The sequence below is a fragment of the Morone saxatilis genome, unplaced genomic scaffold, assembly GCF_004916995.1.
Source record: "Morone saxatilis isolate NCDOM2014 unplaced genomic scaffold, NCSU_SB_2.0 Contig5, whole genome shotgun sequence".
Classification (NCBI taxonomy): Eukaryota; Metazoa; Chordata; class Actinopteri; family Moronidae; genus Morone; species Morone saxatilis.
The window spans coordinates 10,062,645-10,083,059 of record NW_023340095.1 but is presented as its reverse complement, the minus strand read 5'-3'; the positions used below and the strand labels follow the sequence as shown (position 1 = coordinate 10,083,059).

Here is a 20,415-nt window from a genome sequence, read left to right as displayed (position 1 = left end):
TCTCTCTCTCTATCTCTCTCTCACACACACACACATCCTCTGCCTCCTAATAAATCCCACAAGTCTGTTTTTTTAGGGGGAAGAGAGAAGAGAGTGACAGACAGGTTTAAGACGGAGAGACAAGGATGGAATGTAAATGAGCAAAAATGTGTGTTTGATCTGTCTGAGTGTGTGTGCGTGTGCGCGTGTGTATGCGTGCGTGTGTTTCTTAAATAACAAAGGCTTCTTACCTGTAGAGAGCTTGAAACAGGTCTTTCGAACTGACTCCAAAAGCCTTTTCATACTGGTTTCTCCCCTCTCTAGAACAAGACAAAGACAGAACATTCATATATCACAACCACATTATATGTGACTTATTTGATGATTTATCACTTGTTATATTTGCTAAATAACTACACAAAATGTGGGCTCTAATGATTGCTTTTAGATAAATTCACATATATATATAGTGCGCACTTCCACACAAAACGATGAGTAGTTTTGATCAAGATGCCTCTATCCTTTAACTACCACCTTTTTTCAGTGTTTCTCACAGGTGGACTTCACTTGTCAGCCACAGTGAATCCAGTCACGCTGCCTGTGAGCTGCTGGCTGTCCTCCCTCAGACATTACAATGAGACTAAAATCCATCTTGAGACGCTGTTCAAACAGAAAAGGAGGACAGGAATCCAAATCCTTAGGCTATAAATCAAACCTGCACTTCTCACAGCTGCTCACAGCCCACCTCTGTATGATTCTACTCTTAGTTTGCTCATTTATTTGAATAACATCCTACTTGTGCCATTTACATTTCATTTCATAACCTTGACCTAGTTTTCAGAGAAATGATGGTACCGATTCATTTGTTTATTGTTGCTTGCTCTTTTGGTTTGCCTCCCTCTGCAGCATTTTGTGTCCCCTGGTTACATATTTAAATTGTATTCGGTCAATAACAGATAGTCTTACGCAAATTATTCTTAGATTCTTACCAGTCATATTAAACGTATAGTACAAGGATATCACAACACCTTTTGTTGCCCTCCAACAAAAGGGAGCAAAGAAAACTTATCAAATTCTTTCAAATCACAACGATGTTGTCAGTTACAGTTTTACAAAAGGTAACATGAATGTAGAAGGGAAAGGTAAACAACATCCTTTTTGCAATTTACTTTTAACTGGTTAATGTATCTTGAATAGACACCAGAGGTACTGAAACCGATTTGTCAAAAATCAGATACATCATTCTTGATGAATATCCATTAAGATAAATATATATATATATACATATATATATATATATGGTTTCAGATTCTTAAATTTAAGGGTTTGCTGTTTTACAATGTTTTATTGCATTGTAATTGACCTAAACATTAAACATCTTCCGGCTTCGGACTTCTGGCTGCACATAGCATTGCACTTAGGTACACTGTGCTAGGAACTATTCACACAGTTTACTGACATTTTATATACACAATTAAAGGTGTAATTTAAAAAATCAAACAACAGATTAATAGATTTTGAAAAATAAATAATTAGCTGCATCTCTAGTTTTAAGGATGCTGGGAAACAGTAATAGTGATGGTATCAAACACACTGAACATCCAAAACAATGTTATTTGTTACAGCTTTCCATGGACGGTGACCCTCAACATGAGCTTATTCTACTGTGAAATTGTGTCCAGGCGGCGATGTGACCACGCTCAGTGTACTGACCTGACAGCATCGGTCAGGTAGTGCCAGCAGAGGTAGATGGTTCTGGAGCTGTACTGGATGGATTGGTAGAGGGATATAGGACTGGAGCGGGTCAGGTAGACACTAGCCTGCTCTGTGTTACTGTACAACACTAAAACAGGTGGTGGAAGAGGTTGGAGGAGGAGAGTCAGAGGAGGAGATGACTGTAAATGAGTCACTGCAGGTGTGAAGACAGAGTTTGACCTTTTATGTCTATGTGGGAGATAGACAGGACAGAGACAAGGTGAGGTGTGCATGTAGATGGTGCAGCAATGGACAATGTAACGAATGTCTGACAATATGACAAATGGACAAAAAGGAAATAAAAGCTGCAACATGAAAAACATAGCAATAAATCACAACAACATGGGCAAAGTCAGCCTGTCAATGTTACTACTCGACTTATTTAGAGGGACAAGTTGTGTTTGTGTGTGTGTGTGTGTGTGTGCTGACCTTGTCCATTGTCCTGATGTGTATTGAGGAGTTGGAGGCCGGTGCAGGCAGCCAGCAGTCTCTGTGTGCCATCCAGACTGGCTCCAACTGCCTGACTGATCTCCTCTGCAGACAGGGGGCGCTCTGCACCCAGCAACACATCAAATACTCCCAGCTCGCAGGAGGAGAAAACCACCTGAGTCAAAGACACACACACGGAGAAAAAAGAAACAAAGTAGAGCAAAATATACCAGAGCAGAATAGAATATAGTGCTCTACGGTGAGTCCATGTCCTTGAGTTTGCTGATTAAATTATCTGATTATATTATATATATATTAGTCACATATAGCATTTATATATATGTGTTTAAGCTTATCAGGCATAGCACTATAATGATGCTACCCTACTATACTTCATACTATAATGATGTGTCAGCAGTACACTCTGCTGAGTGGGTGACTATCATGCACAATAAATGATTAAAATTACTTAAAAAGACAAAGAAAATTGTGACTCACATTTGCTGCATCTATAGAGTAAAACTGAAATATTTAATATTCTGCACACCCTTCATACCTTACATTTTTTGATTGTTTTCATTTCCTCTTCACACCTTCTTATGTATTAATCCTAATCTCCTTGAGTCTCCTTCAGTGGTGGAAGACAGATTCATATCTTTTGCTTAAGTAATAGTATGTAAGTATTAAAGTATTAAAAGTACTCATTCTGCTACTATATGTGATGTTTTTGATAAGTATTATATTTTTATAATACTGCTGTGTTTAAGGCTGGGCTAATTTGTTGAGTAGTTTAATCTACAGCAATGCATCATATTCTATAAGATCATCATATGTTTTTAGCAACACTGTCCTCTGAGAACTAAACTAATAAGTTAACTATTCATGAGCACTGTCTTCAGCTTCTATCAATGCATTTTATAGCCAATCTTAGAGGGTTTAAATAGTTTGTTGTGCTAGGAGAGGGGGAGAGTTTTTTCAACCCATAAAGGAACACTTAATCCTTATCAGAAAAGTTCAAATTCAGAATCACCAAGTCAAGCTCAGCAAAGGTTAGAGAACCCCCCTGGTGCCCCCATGTTTGAAAAAAATGCCCTCATGGGTGCCCCTATGATAGATAAAACATGATAAATTGCTCTCTATGGTGCCTTTCCAGTGGAGAAAATCTTCCAGGTTGCTAATCCTTACCCTGACTAAGATGTTTCACAATAAAAACATGACAACTGTGCGCTTGTGCCCCTGCTCCTCAGACAGTGAGTCCACCAGTGAGTCCACCACTGCTCTGTGATGTACTAGTAAAGAATGGACAAATAGATTAAAAGATCAAAAGATTAAAAGATCACATTTATTTCTGTAAATGATATTTGTTAAATTAAAGATTATTTTCAGTATTGATTAATCTTGCAATCATTTTCTAGATTGTTTTTTCAAAAGGATGTCCGGTCATTGTCTGACTAATTGTTTCAGCTCTTAAGAAATTACATCCTTGTGGTTTTAAAATGTTTAATGCGATTACATTATCAACTGGAATGCTATTCTAACCTGCAAACTGAAGAGCAGGAACTTTAACTTTGAATTAAGCAAAGGTGCATCCCTTTATGTGACCCATGAATGTTAATATTACCTTGGAGATGAGGAATCCTTCCATATACTCCAGTATCTTTCTGGGGTACATGTCTGCAGTACGTGTCCCTTCAGATAAACCCATCTCTTGACGTTCAGCCATGGCTGCAGTTTGGACAGGACTTCCTGAATGTCCTACAAGCTCATCTACATGCAAAGTCGACTCGCCTGCTGGTTTGTTTGCTCCAGAGACACTTCAACAGGTGTGTGTATGAATGGCAGTAAGACAAAACCAGACCAAAGTTACAGAATGTGCCCACCCAGCAGCAGCAGCAGCAGTGAGAGTAGCAGTGGGCTAAGCTGATTACAGCCAGATAACCCAGATTAGAGCAGGGGCTCAGTCTGCATTGGACAAAGAAACAACTCTGTGGCAATACACTGCTGCCTTGTTCATTATCACTCACACTCACACTCGGATGGTGATTCACTCAGTGCATTCTCATACCACACGTGTTTCCCACAGTTTTCATGACCCCAAAATGTGACAGACACTTTCTGGAATACCAAACCTTGAAGGTGAAGCTGTGATTTATGAAAGATGTGCTCGCCTTCTCTTCTCTATACGCTGAGAGACTAATGGTCGCATCGGACCTAATGACACAGACTGTCACGTCACACGCCTTGATGAGGTTACACAGACACTAATCAGTTTGACGATTAATTATTCATCTGCACAGTTCATTAAACCAGCGGTGTACGGATAGGGTACAGCTATGGCAGCTGGAGTTGGGCATATTGTCACCTTGATCCTTCACACAAGGTTTTGAGGAATTATATAGAGATAAAAATGGACATCACTTGCCCAGATCATGGCTCCATCAGCATTAAATCATGCCAACATCTCCAATGAAGGCTTTTTTTTTTTTAAACTGACAATAAGAACTTTTACTTTGAAAAAGGATCAGTATGATGTAACAACATAACAAGAAAAATATAACAAGATATTTTCATGTTAAAGATCTTTTTTTTTCATGTTATTACCACATACAAACTCATCACGTTATAAGAACTGTTCTTGTTAAAAGAATATACTCGTTATAACTTGAAACATTATAACATAACTTATAACAATGTTGTCTCTGTAACGATATAAGTTATCACATTATAAAATATTGTTTAAAGAGGAATGATTTTTGACAGTGTTCAAGTAGAAACATTTATTTTAACACTATAATCTGTCGTAGTGACAAGATTGTAAGTGAGATCATCAATGAAAGAACACAATGCTTACAATACGTTTTCAGCTTGGATTTTTATTTTAGCCATGTAACACATGCTCTAATAGATCATGAGCATACAGTACACAGAGCAAAAGGGCTTTGCCATGACAAGTAAAAATGTTGATGTAACAGTGTCAACATAACTATGACCCCCTCAAAGCTAAAATACAGCTAAGAGAACAGTCTGTACAGTAATTAATAAGGCAAAAGAAATATATATACGGCACTACATATTGAACATAAAAGCAGGAGTTAGATCCTAACATCCCATTTATAATTGGTACTGCGCTGGTTTGACTTGAATCCCAGATGTTGGTTTCCTAAACAATGACTAAACTTGCATTCATTTAAACTATTTAAGTAATTGAACAGGTCTCAAATCTATCACTTGCACGGGAGCACACTTCTTTGCTGAGTCAGTTCAAATATGCCATAATGCTATCATAATTTTGACTTTAAACATCAAGTCTTCACAAAACTCACACATTCAACAAACCACTTCTTCAAAACACTAAGCAGTTCAAAGAAAACTAAAATGAATCAGTCTGTCAGGTGAAACTATGCGACTCTGATTCTGCTGCTTGGCTGAGCTCAACGACAACTCTGTTGTTCAGTTGTGTGTTTTTCTGAGCTGCTTATGAACAAAACAGCCAATACTGAAGAAGTATTCCAAGAAATATTTTAGGCAGCTAACACATGACTAAGAAATCAGTCGGCCATCCTAAACACAGAGGTATGTTTCTTACAGTCTGTGGAAATTTCACATTTGCAATGGAACAGCAGCCATTCATTTTAGTCCAGTCGTCCACTTAAAAGTATTTCACTGTAGTCAGGCTACATGTGTGGATGAACAGGCTGGTGCAACATCAAAATAACAAACACAATTATGTTCTTGCCACTTTCTATAGTTCACTGTTATTCATGCACAAAGACAAGAATGAGGGTCATCAGCAAGCTTTTGGGGTCACAGTAGGGTTAAACTGCTGTGTCAATATACAAATACAGTAGACCTGCGATATTAGCTTCTAATTTATCAGCCAATGTTTTCAACTTCCAATAATGTTTATAAATGATTATGTAACAGATCACTAATTTTATCATTAATTGTATTACCCTATTATGTTTATTCCTATTATTTGAATTTTCAGAAAAGAAAGAGTTTGTGTACTTAAGTCTAAATGTTGATGCTATGGCTTTCACAAATAATACGTTTAGTATTGTATGCCATGAAATTATTAATACGTATGTTGTATAATTCAGCAAATGAACAGTTGTAAGTAGCTTGAATCCAACAGTTTAAAATCTGGAGGGGAAAAAAAACACAACTCCCTAGAATCAACTGCAACAACTTGCCACCTACGTGTACAGGATACATGTGTGTGATGTGTGATTTCAGTTGATTATGTGGTGCTGGTTTTACTTTATATTAGTTCTATGTTTATATTTTCTTCTTTTTAAAATCACGGAACTTAAGGTGTAAGCCCAGATGGGGGAGATAAATCAATCAATAAACTGATCAAAGTGATGAGTTTAACGTCGTCTGGAGTGGCTCCTGTCTCTGCTGTTGCTGTATTTCCTGTATCTTCGACTGCAATGGCTGTTACTCCTCCTGTCTCTACTTTTGTTGCTGCTCCTGGAGCTGCCTCTGCTGTGTCTGTGGCGACTATGCCTGCGGCTCCTCCCTCTGCTGTAACTCCTCCCACTGCTGCTCCGGCTCCTGTCCCGACTGGAGCTTGTGCTCCTACTGTAATGGCTGTGGCTGCGCCTCCTGCTGCCGTGGTGACTGCTGCTCCTCTTATGACGACTGGAGCTCCTCCTACGGTGGCTAGAGCTCCTTCTCCTCTTGCTGTAGCTGTTGGAGCGCCTCCTCCTCCCCTGGCTATAGGAGCTCCTCTCTCTGTGGGAGTGCTCCCCATCCTTGGCTCCTTCCCTGCTGTGCCTGCTCCTCACCACCTCGTCCTTCCTTCCCTCCCGGTCTTTCTTCCTGTCCTCCCCTCCCCTCCTCTCTTCTCCTGCTCTGTTTTTCCCCAAAACTTGGGAGTGCACACTAGATTTGGACACCTGCTTCTCTTTGCTCTCAACCGCCTTCACTCCGTTCACCCGGCCCAGGACCCTCAACATCACATCAGTGCCACCAGGATCAGAGGACTCCTCACTGGTTTCAGGGTCAGCCTGGTCCTGCGTGCCTGAAGGTCTTGTGGTTTTTCCGCTGCTCTTCTTCAACAAGTTGCAAAGGAGTTTCTCCCTTAACTCCTTCTCTCGGCGCTGGAGCTCCAATGCACGTTCCTTCTCCACCTCCACCCTCCGGAGCTCCTCCTCCTGCTTGCGTCGGCAGGCCTCCAGCTGCTGAAGACGAGCTAGTTCCTCCTTCTGCCGAGACTGCTCCTGCCTTTCCAGTTCCTCCCGTTCTGCCCTCTCTTTCTCCTGCTGCTGCTGCTTCAGGGCCTGGAGAGAAGGAGGAAATAATGATGGGAACGATAAGAGAAACACTTATATAAAAAAAAAAAGGAAAATACAAACTGAGTTTAGACTACCTCAGCCAATATGAAACAACACCCTGTTTGTCTTTCAATTATCTAATTTTAGATATTTACCTCAGTATTGGTATTAAAATCAAAAGTGAATACATAGTAAATGGATGTGTGTGTATACCCATTAAGAGGTGTATTGTATATCTTTGTGTACATGGCGTACCTTGGCTCTGGCCAGCAGCTCAGCAATGAGGCGTATTGATTCCAGGTTGCGCTGAGCCAGCAGCAGCCTCCTTTCCTCCATGGCAATCTTCATCTGCAGCTTCTTTTGCTCCTCTTCCTGCTGCCGCCTCACCTTCTTCAGGTTTCTCCTCTCCTCTCTCTCCCGCAACTTCTGCTCTCGCTTTCGTAGCCTCTCTTCCTTTCTTCTCTCCTTCTCCTCCTCTTCCTGCTCCTTCTGTTTCCTGAATGAAAGGTAGATTGTCCTCTGTGAGTATCTGTTATGTATGGGTCAATTGACTGATTTTTTAGTACAGTGAGTGCAAAACTAAATTAACTAAGCATAAATGATCACTTCTGTTGACACCCACTCAATATTATACTGAAAATGAATTGTTGTCCCTCATATTTAGTTGTTTAGATGAGAGAAAGGTAACTTTTTCTTGTCTGGTGGTGCTGAACTTTTTGGTTGTTGTATTTTTAACTTTACAGTTGGATATTACTTGGTTCAGAAGAATGCAGAAAACCACAGAGTGTCCTTCTCAGAGGTTAAGTATCATTCTGTATTCAACTTTTAGTGAAACTCAATTTTTCAAAAAAAGCATAAAAGTATGAGCACAGCATACATCTACCCTGCAGATGTTTATTAATAGGTTTCTTTTCAAGGTTAAAACCTCAAGTTGGAGGTTGGAGATAGATATAAATATAAAGGTGGTTAAACTTCATGGACAGGTGAAACATTCATATCTTTACCTATTTTCAACTATATTATTTTCAGCTCCTTTCTTTACTGTGCTGCCCTGATTCACAGAGTTATATGAATAGTCTGGAGTCCTCGTACATTATAAACCAGTTTTCCATTTCTCTTTTGAAATCCATCATACCTCTCCTCCTCCTTACGACGCTCCTCCTCTTCCTTCTCCCGTCGTTTCTGCTCCTCTCTCTGCCTCTCCAGCTCCTGTAACTTCAGCCTCTCCAGGGTCCTCCTCTTCAGGGCTGACTCACTCAGGTGCTTGCTGGTGTCAAAGGCCACCTGCGGAAAACACAGATAAATGGCTTATAAAAAAAACAGTTTCATGGTTTACATTAGGGATGTCACGAGAACAAATACTTCGGTACCAACAAACTTTTGAAAGTGGGACAGTACTTGCTTTTCTGCAGTACCGTAGCTACCAGGGTACCAGGACACCGTCTGTACAGTCTAGTGACATTAAGCTAGACGCTCTCTGACACAGATACGGTGGATATTTTACCAACATGGTCCAAGTAAAGCAAGAGTGAACAGCAGCGGCAGCTAATGTTACAGGGGAAGCATGGGAAGCATGTGGCAGGAAGGAGGTAAAAATCAGTCATCTGCTTCGTATGGTGTGCCCTTATAAATGCATAATCTGTAAACTCTGTTTATTAAATGTCATCGTGATTGGCTTGCATTATTTTAAAATGATATTAATTACAGTATATGTCTCATAAAAAATGAAAATGATGGGTCTTAGATTATGATTTTTCTGACCCTACCTGTCAGAAAGACAGACAACGATAAAGTCTAACACAACCTGTGTATGAAGGTCATAATTTTCAAAATACAAAATAAAACCCTTCATATTCAGGCAAGAGCTGGTGGGATTATAAAATGCCTTCTCTTTATAATATTTAACAACAGAGCAAGCTTACAATATCTTAATTTGTTCCTCATTTCTTTCTTCTTTTATATAAACCCTCCTTTGCTTCTGCTACTTTAATTTAGATTTCACAGTAAAGCTTTATTCTGTGGATTAAGAGACCTGGCTCTCCCCAACCCTCATTACCTTGGAAATAATGATGACACAGCTTTAATTCTCATTCCACTAAAAGGTCCTAAAGCTGCTATGTGACTCTGAACAACAGAATCTAATTGCTAAAATCTGCCACATCACAACAGCGGTTGCAAATTCAGGGGTGGCTTCACACACAAAACAGACGCATGATGGGCCCTCAGTGGACAATCAAACCAAAAATAACGTGTACAAGAACTGCAATGGTCTGCATTGGTGGAGGCGTGTGGATGCAGGTACAGGGGAGAAACTTAAATATAACTCAGGAAAGCCAGTTTGAGAAATAAATCCAAGAGTTTGTGAGCTTATCAACTGTGAAAGTCAGGGACAATCCTTTCAGAGCTGTCTTCACAATCGTGATTTAAAGAACCGGTGTGTAGGATTCAGTGGCAGTTAGCGGTGAAACTACGGTGGCTTTGAAACTCATGATAGGCCCTATCTAAAGTCAGATATAAACAGCTGATTCTAAGGTAATGAAAACACAACTTAGTCTGATATTAGCTTGGTATTCTTATTTTTAGGTGATTACACATGAATTAAAACATACTTATAAATATTATACTCCATTTCTGTCAATAGATCCTCCTAAATGTTACAATCTGTATTGGCAAACAACACAGGATTTTATTTGAAATTAATTTAGGTTTTTCAGTAACCTACTTACAAATATGACTCCACTCTCTTTTCTTCTGCACTGCACAGTGAATTGTGTGTATGTGTATGGCAAAGAAGAAAGAAACAAAAAGCTGGGTTCACCATTTGCCTTACATAAGGAAATATTTCAGAATTTCAGCCGAATAAATAATTACCCCTGATTAAGTTCTTGCTATAACCATTAAAATGGATAATGTAGTACTTTACAACCATGGGAGTCTGCAGTACCTTGATGTTGCAGGCCACTGCCTTTCCATCGTCTCCTTTCAACATCAGCTTCATGCTGCGCAGAGTGTCCATTGCCTTGGTGAAGCCGCAGTACTCTTGGTACTGGACATAAGCCTCAAAGTTAAGATGACCCCCAAAACTGAATGTGTTGAAGTTCTTGTCCAGCATCTCCTCTCGGTATGGGTCCAGCATGGGGATGTCAACATTTCGTACCTACAGTGAAAAAGGGGGGCACAAATACACTGTTATTTTGGGCTCAATTTCTTTCTGTGAAAATATAACATAAGTGACTTTTGGTGGGGTTTTTTATTTTAAAGCTGGGTGTGTGTGCAAGTGTTCTCAGATTGAGTGAAATTAAGTATATTATCAACAATTGACCTACATTGCATTACATTGCTCTACATAGCAGTGACCCTCATTATGTCACTTACAGTAAGAATCAGAGCTTAGTCCATTGTAATTACAACATTTGTACTGATACACTGTACTTGCAGCCTTGTCTAAGCTTAATAAACAAACAAATATTAGGAAGTTGTGTCTTAGAGCCTAGTGAGACTGTACCTAATTCCAAACTAACAAATACAATACTGTGAATCTTGTGTTCAGGTATGTTTCCAGTTCAATAAAGAAAAGCTGAAACAGAAATATGTACCACCTTGCCAAATGTCTGGAAGACTGCAATGAGGACCTCTTCGGAGGGCCGGTCTGGGAACTGGCTGTCCTTCTGGCTGAACCAGCGGCAAGGAAGTCCCTCCAGGTGGATGGTGTCAGGCCTCTCTCCGGGCACAGTCTCATTCATGTCCTTGGCGTCACGGAAGAAGGAGTCCCAGTCGTGACGTGTAGGGAAGTCTACCTTATTCTCTACAGCACGAACCTGAGGAAAGAGGTGCAACTGAATCAAATACAGTCTAATACAACAGCCATGCAATAAATCACGTTTTTAATAAGGTTTTAAACGGTTTTAGAGAGGTATTGATTCAACTTTATGGTACTTTTGGAGCCTTTTTGTGAAGCGAGAGGTGTTTTCTAATACTTGTGGTCCACTGCAGTATCGGTCTTACCTTCAGTACATCCGTAAATCCACTAAGCTTGATGCTCTTCCCATCCAGACGGCCCAGCAGGCTCTTGACCACCGTTTTGTTTTCCACCTCCCCCTCAAAGCGGATGAAATCCATGGTGCTCTTGGAGATTCGCAGGGCTGAAAACTGCTCTGGAGCTACCATGGCCTTTACTCTCTCCATTACCTCCCAGTTGGAGATGCTCTTGCCTGGCAGCTTGAGCTGGGGAAGAGCCACACTGACGGTCATTTTGGCAATGGGCTTGAGGTACAGGTTGTACTCAGCGGAAAGGCACAGCGCCTCTGTAGTATCATGGACAATGGTGGTCATTGTTGCAGACAGGAGGGGAAGCTGCAGGAAGGTTGGGACATGAAAGACTGTTAGTGTCTGTAAGCTGAGTGCTTTCACTTTAAAATACAATGAAAACAATCCAAAACTCTATTCTACAGCCTAAAAGTGTAATGTTGTTGCACCATTGATTAACCACATCCAAAAACAATTAAAACTCCATTCACTGCAACCTTTCACATTTACAACTAAATCAGAAACTTCCAACTTAACTGACGCCTGTTATTCTACTTCACACAGATGTTAACATCCTCTAAAGGCGGACAACTACCGCCAGATGTGTAAAAGCACTCGGACATTGTTTGAGTTACAGAGCTAACGTGAGCTAACAGCGAGCACTGACGGCACAACGTTACGTTTACCGCATCGTTAGTGCGAACACCGCCATGTGTGAATGCTGTCTCTGTTAAATAACGACTCATTTCATTAAAAGGTCAAGCTGGGAGTTGTTTGTTTGTATTAACCACATGAAAACAAAACGCCATCAAACCTGCTAACGAGCATTTCACGTTGCCAGCTACTAGTAGCTAAAATGGAGCTACGGCTAGCGTTAGACCGTGAAGGTAGTTCAATTATAATAAAAAATATTATTATAGACCATGCTGGACAAAATGTTAGCAAATACGCGGAAAACTATTTGAGTCAATAACAAAAAAAACCCCGTTAATGTTATTTAAAGTTAGCTGTCGCTGTTAGCTTTTAAACAAAGTGTTTTTACAACATAACGTTGTTAGTGAGTTACCATGAAGATTTGTTTTTAACACCACCTACCTAACATCTGTTAGTCTCCTGAGAGTGGAAAGATCAAGAAATGTGTTGTATTGATTTATGGAGAGGCATCAATACTGCATGGAAAAAAAAAATGCCCAAACTGCCTGCCACTTCCGCATGGAGTAAACTTTGACCTTACAGAAGAAACAACGTGGAGCAGCAACAAGATAAACTACACTGGGGTTGTTTCAGAACTGCGACACCGTGTGGAAGATGTGAGATCTGGGTGTTTTAATAAACATGGTATAAGAGTATGACAAGAAAGGTTTTTATTAATAATATGATGTCTATCTGATTAATCCAACTGGTTATAAACAGTGGGGGGAGTAGTTAGAAGTATTGCATCAGGTCAAGCAGTACATCAGGTACATTTTATGCTATTTTATGTCTTTTGGAGGAAAGTATTGTATTTTCTTTTTACTCCACTCCATTTATTTAAATGCTTACTTGTTACTAAGTACATTTAATACGAAATATATACTATACAAATTGTTATACATTATAAAACTCAGCAGTACACAAAGTGTTTTAAATTAGCTCCAGCATTACCAGCTGCACAGGCCTGGGGAGTAACAGATTAATGTAACTGAGTTATGTAATCAGGATACAAAAAAGGTAACTGTAAGTCCTTTTAGAGTGACTACATTTCTTACAATTAATAATTGTATCGGATTACATTTTTAATGTAACCCAGTCCCTTTTACTTTTCATACTTATATACTAAGTATATTTTATTGTTCATACTTTTGTACTTTAACTCAAGTAACCGTTTGAATGCAGTACTTTTATTTGTAACAGTATTTATGTTGCTACTTTTACTACTTTAAGTAAAAGATCTGAATACTTCTTCCACCACTGGTTTTAGAGTTACATGATCAGTTAAATTGAGATCATCTCTGTGTAGTCAAGGGGTAAAAATTTCGATTTCAGTATAAAAACATTTGTTTCAGCAAATGAACTGTTCTGTTTTGTATTTATAATTAATGTAGATCCCTTTGTAGAAATCTGTTTTCACTTTGACATTAATGAGTCTTGTCTGTCGATTAGCTTCAAAAAGGTCCCAGTAAAGCCACTTTTATTCAGTGTTGTAAAACATGAAATCCTCTGGAGGCGGGATACTCTTTATATGCATTGTATGTCTTGAAACGGCCAAACATCCTGTTGACAGTGCACATTTGTTACTAGCTTGATGGCTTTTTTGGGAGAGTGCATAGCTGATACAAGCTTGATGGCTATTTCTGGCACTGTTAGTCTCAAGCTAGGCTTTGTACGGATGTCATCATCACTGTGGTAACTGTGGGGAGAGAGTGAGAGATGGGGATTGGACATGGATTAGTCCAAGAGCGGAGGCCCCAGGCAAAAAAGTTGGCACAGTTTCCCTGAAAAGATGGCAGAGGAATTTACATAATAGGAATTACTCCCTTCACTTTGTATGTAGGTCAGTAGCTGCAGTCAGACAGCCTCTCTACTCTGTCCCGATCAGCAGTCATCTAACAGATAGGCTGCCTAAGGCAATGGACTCTGGAGTCTACTGGCCCAGGAAAAAGCTCGTCCCTTTAGTGACCTCTATAAATCTTGTTTGACTACTAGATGAAACAATAACAGAGTTCAGAAAAACATCATCAGAAGAGCCGACTTTAACTCAAGAGCATCTATATTGTGAGTTTAATAGCCGTATACATGTGATCCTGCTTTTATGTAATTGATTTGTTCTGGTAAACATAAAGTGGAGGATCCAAACAGGGAGCCAGAAGAACATTGGTGCCACATGACTGTCAGAGCCTCGGATATCTGTCCAGTCCGCAGTTCAGAGTTCATTGACTGGAAATGTACCTTAACTCCATAACATTTCTGCCTCTTATCCTCAGTGATATGCTGGGGATAACAGGCTCAACTATATGCAAAACAGAAAGAATACAAACTATTTGTCCTCTGTCCCCTTTTATAATATGTAGTATACTGATGAAACCTTATGTGCAGTTTAAATTGTTGTGAATTTGTATAAAATTCTGTGTTTTACATCCTAAACCAATAGACCAGTATAGATTTAAAGGTCAGTCCAGATTACTCAGAATTTCATTCATCTTCTGAGGACGTTTCATCTTTGTAACAATAGAAGCACGCACACACACACACACACAACAACCACACACACACACCCACCCAACAGGTGCAGAATTAGGACTGGCTGTGAATATATTGGGTGCAGTGTTACACGGGCAGCTTGTGGACAGGAAGCTGTGGATATACTGTAAATGCTGGGCCAAAGCTAGCAGAGGGGGTTATCCGATCATCAATTATTCAGCACCACCAGACAAGGACAATCACTTGGTGTCAGCAGAACTGGCAAACAAAATATCCTGCCTCATTTAAAGCTTTGGTCCTTTGTGGTTGAATTTGACTCTGTATACGTCATGACAACCGGCCATCATGTGTTGAATCCTTACTACGGATTCCATGTTCCTACAAAGTCTGTTCATTTGTTTGCTTGGATGGTTGTAGCTGTTAGTAGCATACTCTAACCGAGCACTGACTTTAGTTTTATGCAAACTGTAACTGCTTTATTTCGCATTCAAGGATGAGACATGAAGAGAAAGACGACGCTGGCTCAGTAACAGTGTATTCACATCATAACATCACAGTAAACAATGACTTACAGACATAAAAATTAACAGTGCACAGCATTTACATTTCCCCAAGGTAGGTTTGTACAATACATTTCTACATCAAGAGTCAATTACATGAAGCCCTATGATTTGAGTACAAATGCTACAAAGTACTAAAGGAACATTCATGAAATTTAAAATGTGTCATTGATCCAATAGTCAGGTATAAGTAAGGTTCACATATTTGGGAAAACAGTCAAAAAGTCAATGTGCTCCTCAGATACAGCATATACTGGTCTAGACTCTTTACTATTCACATAATGACATAATTAATGAACAAATGATTGTGTACATGCAAGGTTAGATCAATACAAGAGGCCAATAAAGGGCAAGTATAAAATCTGGTCCAGACTGATATGGTGGATATGAATCAGTTTGTTTGATTGCATTTTTACTGTAATACAAATCAGTGCTACTCTGTTTAACTAAAACTTAAATGAGACTTCGACATGAGCCAATTCTGCCTGATGAAGACACTGCAGTCTGCTATTAAGAGGTCCATGAAGAAATGTAAAACTGAGTGAACCAGACTCAGAGGATTTGAGGTACATTATAGTCAGCAGAAAAACTCACATAAACAACATCAGTGCTCCATGTGCTTCCACCGTGTGAAACAGTCCTACTGTGTAACTGTGTATCAGTCTTTATAAAGATACTCGGATCTAACTAAAGCCATGACAGCCCGGAGCCCCCCGCACCCTACCTAGCTGTTTTCTCCCATAATCACAAACTATCTTCAAAGTGACAAGTGCAAACAGGACATCTGTACATGGTTGTTTGGACATACAAGAGTTCTGTGGTTATAACAGTTTGAATACTAAAATCTGATACTGAAAAATAAAAAGATTCATTCACATTAGAGAAATTTACAAAAAAAAAACAAAAAAAAACGTCAGCACCATCCAGTCAAAGGAGGTTGAAATGTAGAAAATTAGTTCTATGAATATATTACTTTACTCTGCAAACAAAAACAAAATTTGGGATAACTGTGTGGAATCAAACCTAAACGGTATTTTCAAATCCCTCACCGCTGTGAGTCGAAACTAAAGTTCTCATACAATCCTGGTTGTTGCTTTTGCATTTGTGTAAACATTGTTCTAGTGTAAAGTATTAAAACTAAAAAAACACCTGGTGTAATGTTTGCTATCTGCTCTGAAACAGAGCCTAAAAACATTGTAGAAAACAAAAGTAAAGAGCAATTCACAGAACAGAAGTTCAGTTTTAACTCAGTGAATTGCTGTGTCAAATAAAATGCTACATGAACTGTGACCTATCCCCAGTGATCAACATAAGCCTAACAACTGCAAGAGGAGCAAAAATAAGTTAGATTTTTAGACAAACAAACATTTGTCATTTATTAATTTAAAATCCTATTTAATAAAACTTTTTAAATCAGCCTGACGTGATATATTAGGATGTATACTCTGAATTTGGTCATAAAAATGTCTGACCTGACAGCTTATAAAGGTGAGTAAACTGTATTTTGTAAATCAAAAGATGTCAGACTGGTTTATATCTCTACATCGCTGGTTCAGAGTTGTGTAACTTCATCCAAACAGGTTGGACAGTGGTCGGGTTCGGAGAGGGCTGCTGGGGAGCTCCTCTCCTCTTCCCACTTCCCCCGGGTCCCTGAAGGAAGCGCTGTGAATGATCTGGGCTCGGTGGCGTCCTCTGTGCAGCCGGGCGTTCAGCCGGCTCAGGGATGACTTCCTCTGGATTCCCCCCTTGGTCCTTCCAGTCGCGACCGCTTCCTCTGCTGCCTCTGAGGGCGGGTTCAAGAGCCGCAGCGGGTTCAGATTGCCCGTGAGGACTCTGGGAAACCGCCATCCGCGCCCTCCACCGCTGCTGCTGTTAGTGTTTTCGTTGTCTGACTCAGCTCCCGGTGAGAGGACCACCCCCTCCTCCTGCAGGTCAGCGGCCAGCGGGGGGGACAGGTACTGGATGGCTCGCCTCCCGCTGTAATCTCGAGCCTCAGGGTCTGCCTCCCAGTCTGACAGCAACACACGAACCACCTGTCAATCACAGCAAATTAAATACACACAGTACAGGCATCTTATTACCTGTCATTTATTTAATTAAATTTACTGGTGACTTATTGGAGATAAGGATTTCTCTAATTTTCTATTAAAACTCCATTTACCTTTCTAGAAAATTGTTATGTTATGTGATCCCTTGCTAGTATTTCTTTTTTATTAAGTCCAAAAGGGACAAGTTTTCCTTTATAAATGTAAATATTAAGAAAACGTTTTAATATCTTTTCCTATGACAAGAGTGAAGCTTGCACATTGATCACTGTTGAATCCCCACGAGGACTATCATTGGACAGAGTTTCTAGATAAATCTTCCCATTGTTTTTTTGGAACTAAAAGCATACAGTAGACACAAAATGCATCCCAAAACAGCCCATTCAGAGAGCCATTTCTTGGCAGATAATGATGATTGTCATTTGAAACACACTCTCAATGGATTGTATTTTGAATTAAATGAACAGCGAGTGAAAGAAGATGTGGGTCATGACTATAACTGACAACACACAGGATCTTCTCAACAAAAACTGTTGATACAAACGATCTTTTTCTAGATCATTAACTCTGTTTTGAAGAGGAACTTTAATGATTCTGTGTATGCAATGATCTGCTGCTTCACTGAGCAGGTGTAACACATGACAACACACTACCACCACCATGCAACCCACCTGTGTGTGTCCGTGCATAGCTGCCAGGTGTAGCGGTGTGTATCCAGCGCTTGATCTCACATTTACATTCACAGGTATAGCGTTCTCCTTGGCAAAGACCAGCAGCTGGGAGAGAAGCTCAGCTTTGCCCTGCTTAGCCGCCCAGTGGAGGCACGTAAAGCCCGTCACAAAGTCTCTCTTGGCCACTAGGCAAGGCTCCACAGCGAGCAGGGGCTGCAGGCTTTCCCACAGGCCATCTGAGGCGCACAGCATCCACTCGTGCTCCAGTGGGTCCAGGGTCACTGAGGCGCAGTCCTCATCAGTGGCTGAGGAGAGGAGCGATGTCGAATCTCCATCGCTCTTCACTGAGTCCCGGAGGCGTGAGCCGCGGTTGATCAGAGACCTCCGAACCTGCAAAGGGAAGAACGTTTACATAGTAGCTACAAGTGTTTTGTGTCACACACCATTTGATACAGCAGCTGTTTAGCTTTGTGCCGCTGTGGGATGCTTAATGGTGATATAAAGATGTCTTTTAAACAAGTTTTTGCCCTGCTAAAATCTTCAACATTTAAAGAACAAGACTGGCTAAACAAAAGTAGGCCAGATATCAGGATAATAAACACCACCGTTCTACACATTAAAATATCAAACAGATAATTGCATAAAGACGTCTGTAATAGTAAACAGATCAATTTTGAAACTGTCAATTTAGTCGATTGTTGCCTTATGCCGATGACCAAAAGGAGGTCATAAGTCAACGTGCTTCAGAGAAAAGGCAAGCTAGATTACATCACTGTTTCATATATCAATTACACAAGACAGATGCTGTGGAGTCACACTTCATGAATATTGCATTTTTGCTCATAAACCAAATGGCGTCGTCCATCAAGCTGCGACACAGTAACACAGCCACAAAGCCCGGAGAACCTGCTTAATTTCATCAATTGGCAACTATGTGTCATTCAAGGTTTTGGAGCACGCCCAAAGGTGAAGCACCTGCTGTGACATCCCTGGTTTAGGTGTGGCCAAAAGTATGACATGGTTCAAAGTCTGAAACAATGAAAAGCAGCGCAGCAGCATTTTAATGGTATATCTGAATCAGTTATTTGTTACTACCCTGTAGAGAGCTTTGTGGTGCTGCGACACAAATCAAATTATGACTAATCATAACTTGGAAGTTTGTTTTCATGCCAGGGAAACACAGTATCCTACCTGAGGAGAACTGCTCATCATCAGCTCTATGAAGTTCCTGCGACTTCCCTTGGGTGTGTTGATATCTCCAATAGGGTCCAGCCCTTCCAAGGCGCTGTCCTCAGATAGGCAGCTGATCAGCATGGCCCGCTGGGACCCTTTGGATACCCTGCGTGCCCCTCTCACCTGCTGGCTGTGCAACCCTGCAGGGTGAGCCTGGTCCAGATCTGGCACCCCGATCACCGGGGCCGACTCGCGCCTCCTCCTCTCCCTCAGCTTCACCTCCCCTCCTCCACTGGAGGTAGGAGCTGCTGTGTTGGTCTTATTATTCGGGGAGGGGTCTGCAGGTTGCCCGTTGCCATTTGACTGTTTGTCATTGTCCAGACTGACAGCCAATGAGCTGGATGCTCCTGTGGAAACATTGGACATGTTTGTTTTTTTTGTTGTCATTGCCATCCAGCTCTGACATTGCATGATGGAGTTGTCTATGGCATAATCTTAACCTGACTGACTCCAAAACAACATTTCCATTGTACTCCCCACAGGTATGCACAAGGTTAGTTTTCTGATCCCTCTTTGTGTTATAAATATCCTGACTTATCATAGACTTTTTGTGATTTTTGGCAAGAAAAAGGCAATAAAAAAAGAGTACAGATCAGAGGATTTTGACATTTTTTGCCAGTATAGTAGGTATTGGCTGCCTAAACAATGGGCAAAAAATGATGTTTGTGGTGGCTATTCAGAGGACCAATGCGAGATAATACAATGTGAGCAAGTAAGCAAACAAGAAGACATAACGTTACTGATTACACAATATGCATACATCATAGGTTAGACACAAAAAAAGACATATTTACATATGTGTAAAATAATTAAACAGATTAATCCCCACACACTCGCATATAATAAACAAATCAACACAAAAGTGCGCATCCCTCACCTGTTTGGTCTCCGTTGTCAGGGTTGCCGTTCACATAGTTGTTGTCGTCCACTGTCTCCTGGATATTACCGTTGCACTCAGCGTCCGTGTCCGTACGCATCACCGACACCTCGCTGCCTTCAGCTTTCAAACACACAAATGTCACGCCGTTTTCCACCTTCACGAATCCCACGTTGTCCACGATGCGGGTCAGCATCTCACGCTCCACGCCTTCCTTAGACTGGTCATTCTTCCCCCAGATTGATAGGAAATGATCAATCAGCTCCATCTGTTGGACCCTCCCTCCTCTCTCCATCAGGAACTCCTGCACGGCTTGCTCCGTGCACTGGGACGCCATCATCATCCCGAGGAGCCTCCCCCCATCCACCCACCCACCCCTCC

The 20,415-nt window shown here is 40.7% G+C and overlaps 3 protein-coding genes across 3 annotated transcripts in view; all 3 read right to left on the bottom strand.

Annotated features, from left to right (window-relative positions):
• Nucleotides 1–3,886, bottom strand: part of asmt (acetylserotonin O-methyltransferase) — a 16,011-nt gene extending 12,125 nt beyond the window's left edge. The window contains exons 1-4 of the mRNA XM_035676958.1: nt 3,785–3,886; nt 2,164–2,338; nt 1,693–1,822; nt 231–299 (exon numbers count right to left, since the gene is read on the bottom strand). Coding sequence (XP_035532851.1) covers nt 231–299; nt 1,693–1,822; nt 2,164–2,338; nt 3,785–3,886 — 476 coding nt within the window. The remainder of the gene's footprint in view (nt 1–230; nt 300–1,692; nt 1,823–2,163; nt 2,339–3,784) is intronic.
• Nucleotides 3,887–5,023: 1,137 nt separating this feature from the next.
• On the bottom strand, nt 5,024–12,691 carry akap17a (A kinase (PRKA) anchor protein 17A). The gene is made up of 7 exons (XM_035676816.1): nt 12,564–12,691; nt 11,448–11,795; nt 11,042–11,260; nt 10,387–10,599; nt 8,578–8,726; nt 7,698–7,938; nt 5,024–7,448 (listed from the first exon to the last, which is right to left on the bottom strand). The coding sequence occupies exons 2-7, from the start codon at nt 11,772–11,774 to the stop codon at nt 6,534–6,536; spliced, it is 2,064 nt and encodes a 687-aa protein (XP_035532709.1). The 5' UTR covers nt 11,775–11,795; nt 12,564–12,691; the 3' UTR covers nt 5,024–6,533.
• A 2,530-nt stretch (nt 12,692–15,221) lies between these two features.
• sowahca (sosondowah ankyrin repeat domain family Ca) lies at nt 15,222–20,387 on the bottom strand. The gene is made up of 4 exons (XM_035676812.1): nt 20,035–20,387; nt 19,116–19,504; nt 17,925–18,314; nt 15,222–17,241 (listed from the first exon to the last, which is right to left on the bottom strand). The coding sequence occupies exons 1-4, from the start codon at nt 20,375–20,377 to the stop codon at nt 16,777–16,779; spliced, it is 1,587 nt and encodes a 528-aa protein (XP_035532705.1). The 5' UTR covers nt 20,378–20,387; the 3' UTR covers nt 15,222–16,776.
• Nucleotides 20,388–20,415: the final 28 nt, after the last annotated feature.

What these genes read in the sequence shown, in the direction of transcription:
- sowahca (XM_035676812.1), bottom strand. Translation starts at nt 20,377, where the DNA reads ATGATGATGGCGTCCCAGTGCACGGAGCAAGCCGTGCAGGAGTTCCTG. An exon ending in TGATGAGCAGTTCTCCTCAG is followed by an intron (nt 18,315 to 19,115) that starts GTAGGATACTGT and finishes TTCCCTTTGCAG; the next exon opens with GTTCGGAGGTCTCTGATCAA. An exon ending in CTATGCACGGACACACACAG is followed by an intron (nt 17,242 to 17,924) that starts GTGGGTTGCATG and finishes TGTGATTGACAG; the next exon opens with GTGGTTCGTGTGTTGCTGTC.
- akap17a (XM_035676816.1), bottom strand. Translation starts at nt 11,774, where the DNA reads ATGACCACCATTGTCCATGATACTACAGAGGCGCTGTGCCTTTCCGCT. An exon ending in GATTTACGGATGTACTGAAG is followed by an intron (nt 11,261 to 11,447) that starts GTAAGACCGATA and finishes CTCTTTCCTCAG; the next exon opens with GTTCGTGCTGTAGAGAATAA. An exon ending in CAGTGGCCTGCAACATCAAG is followed by an intron (nt 8,727 to 10,386) that starts GTACTGCAGACT and finishes TGTTTTCCGCAG; the next exon opens with GTGGCCTTTGACACCAGCAA.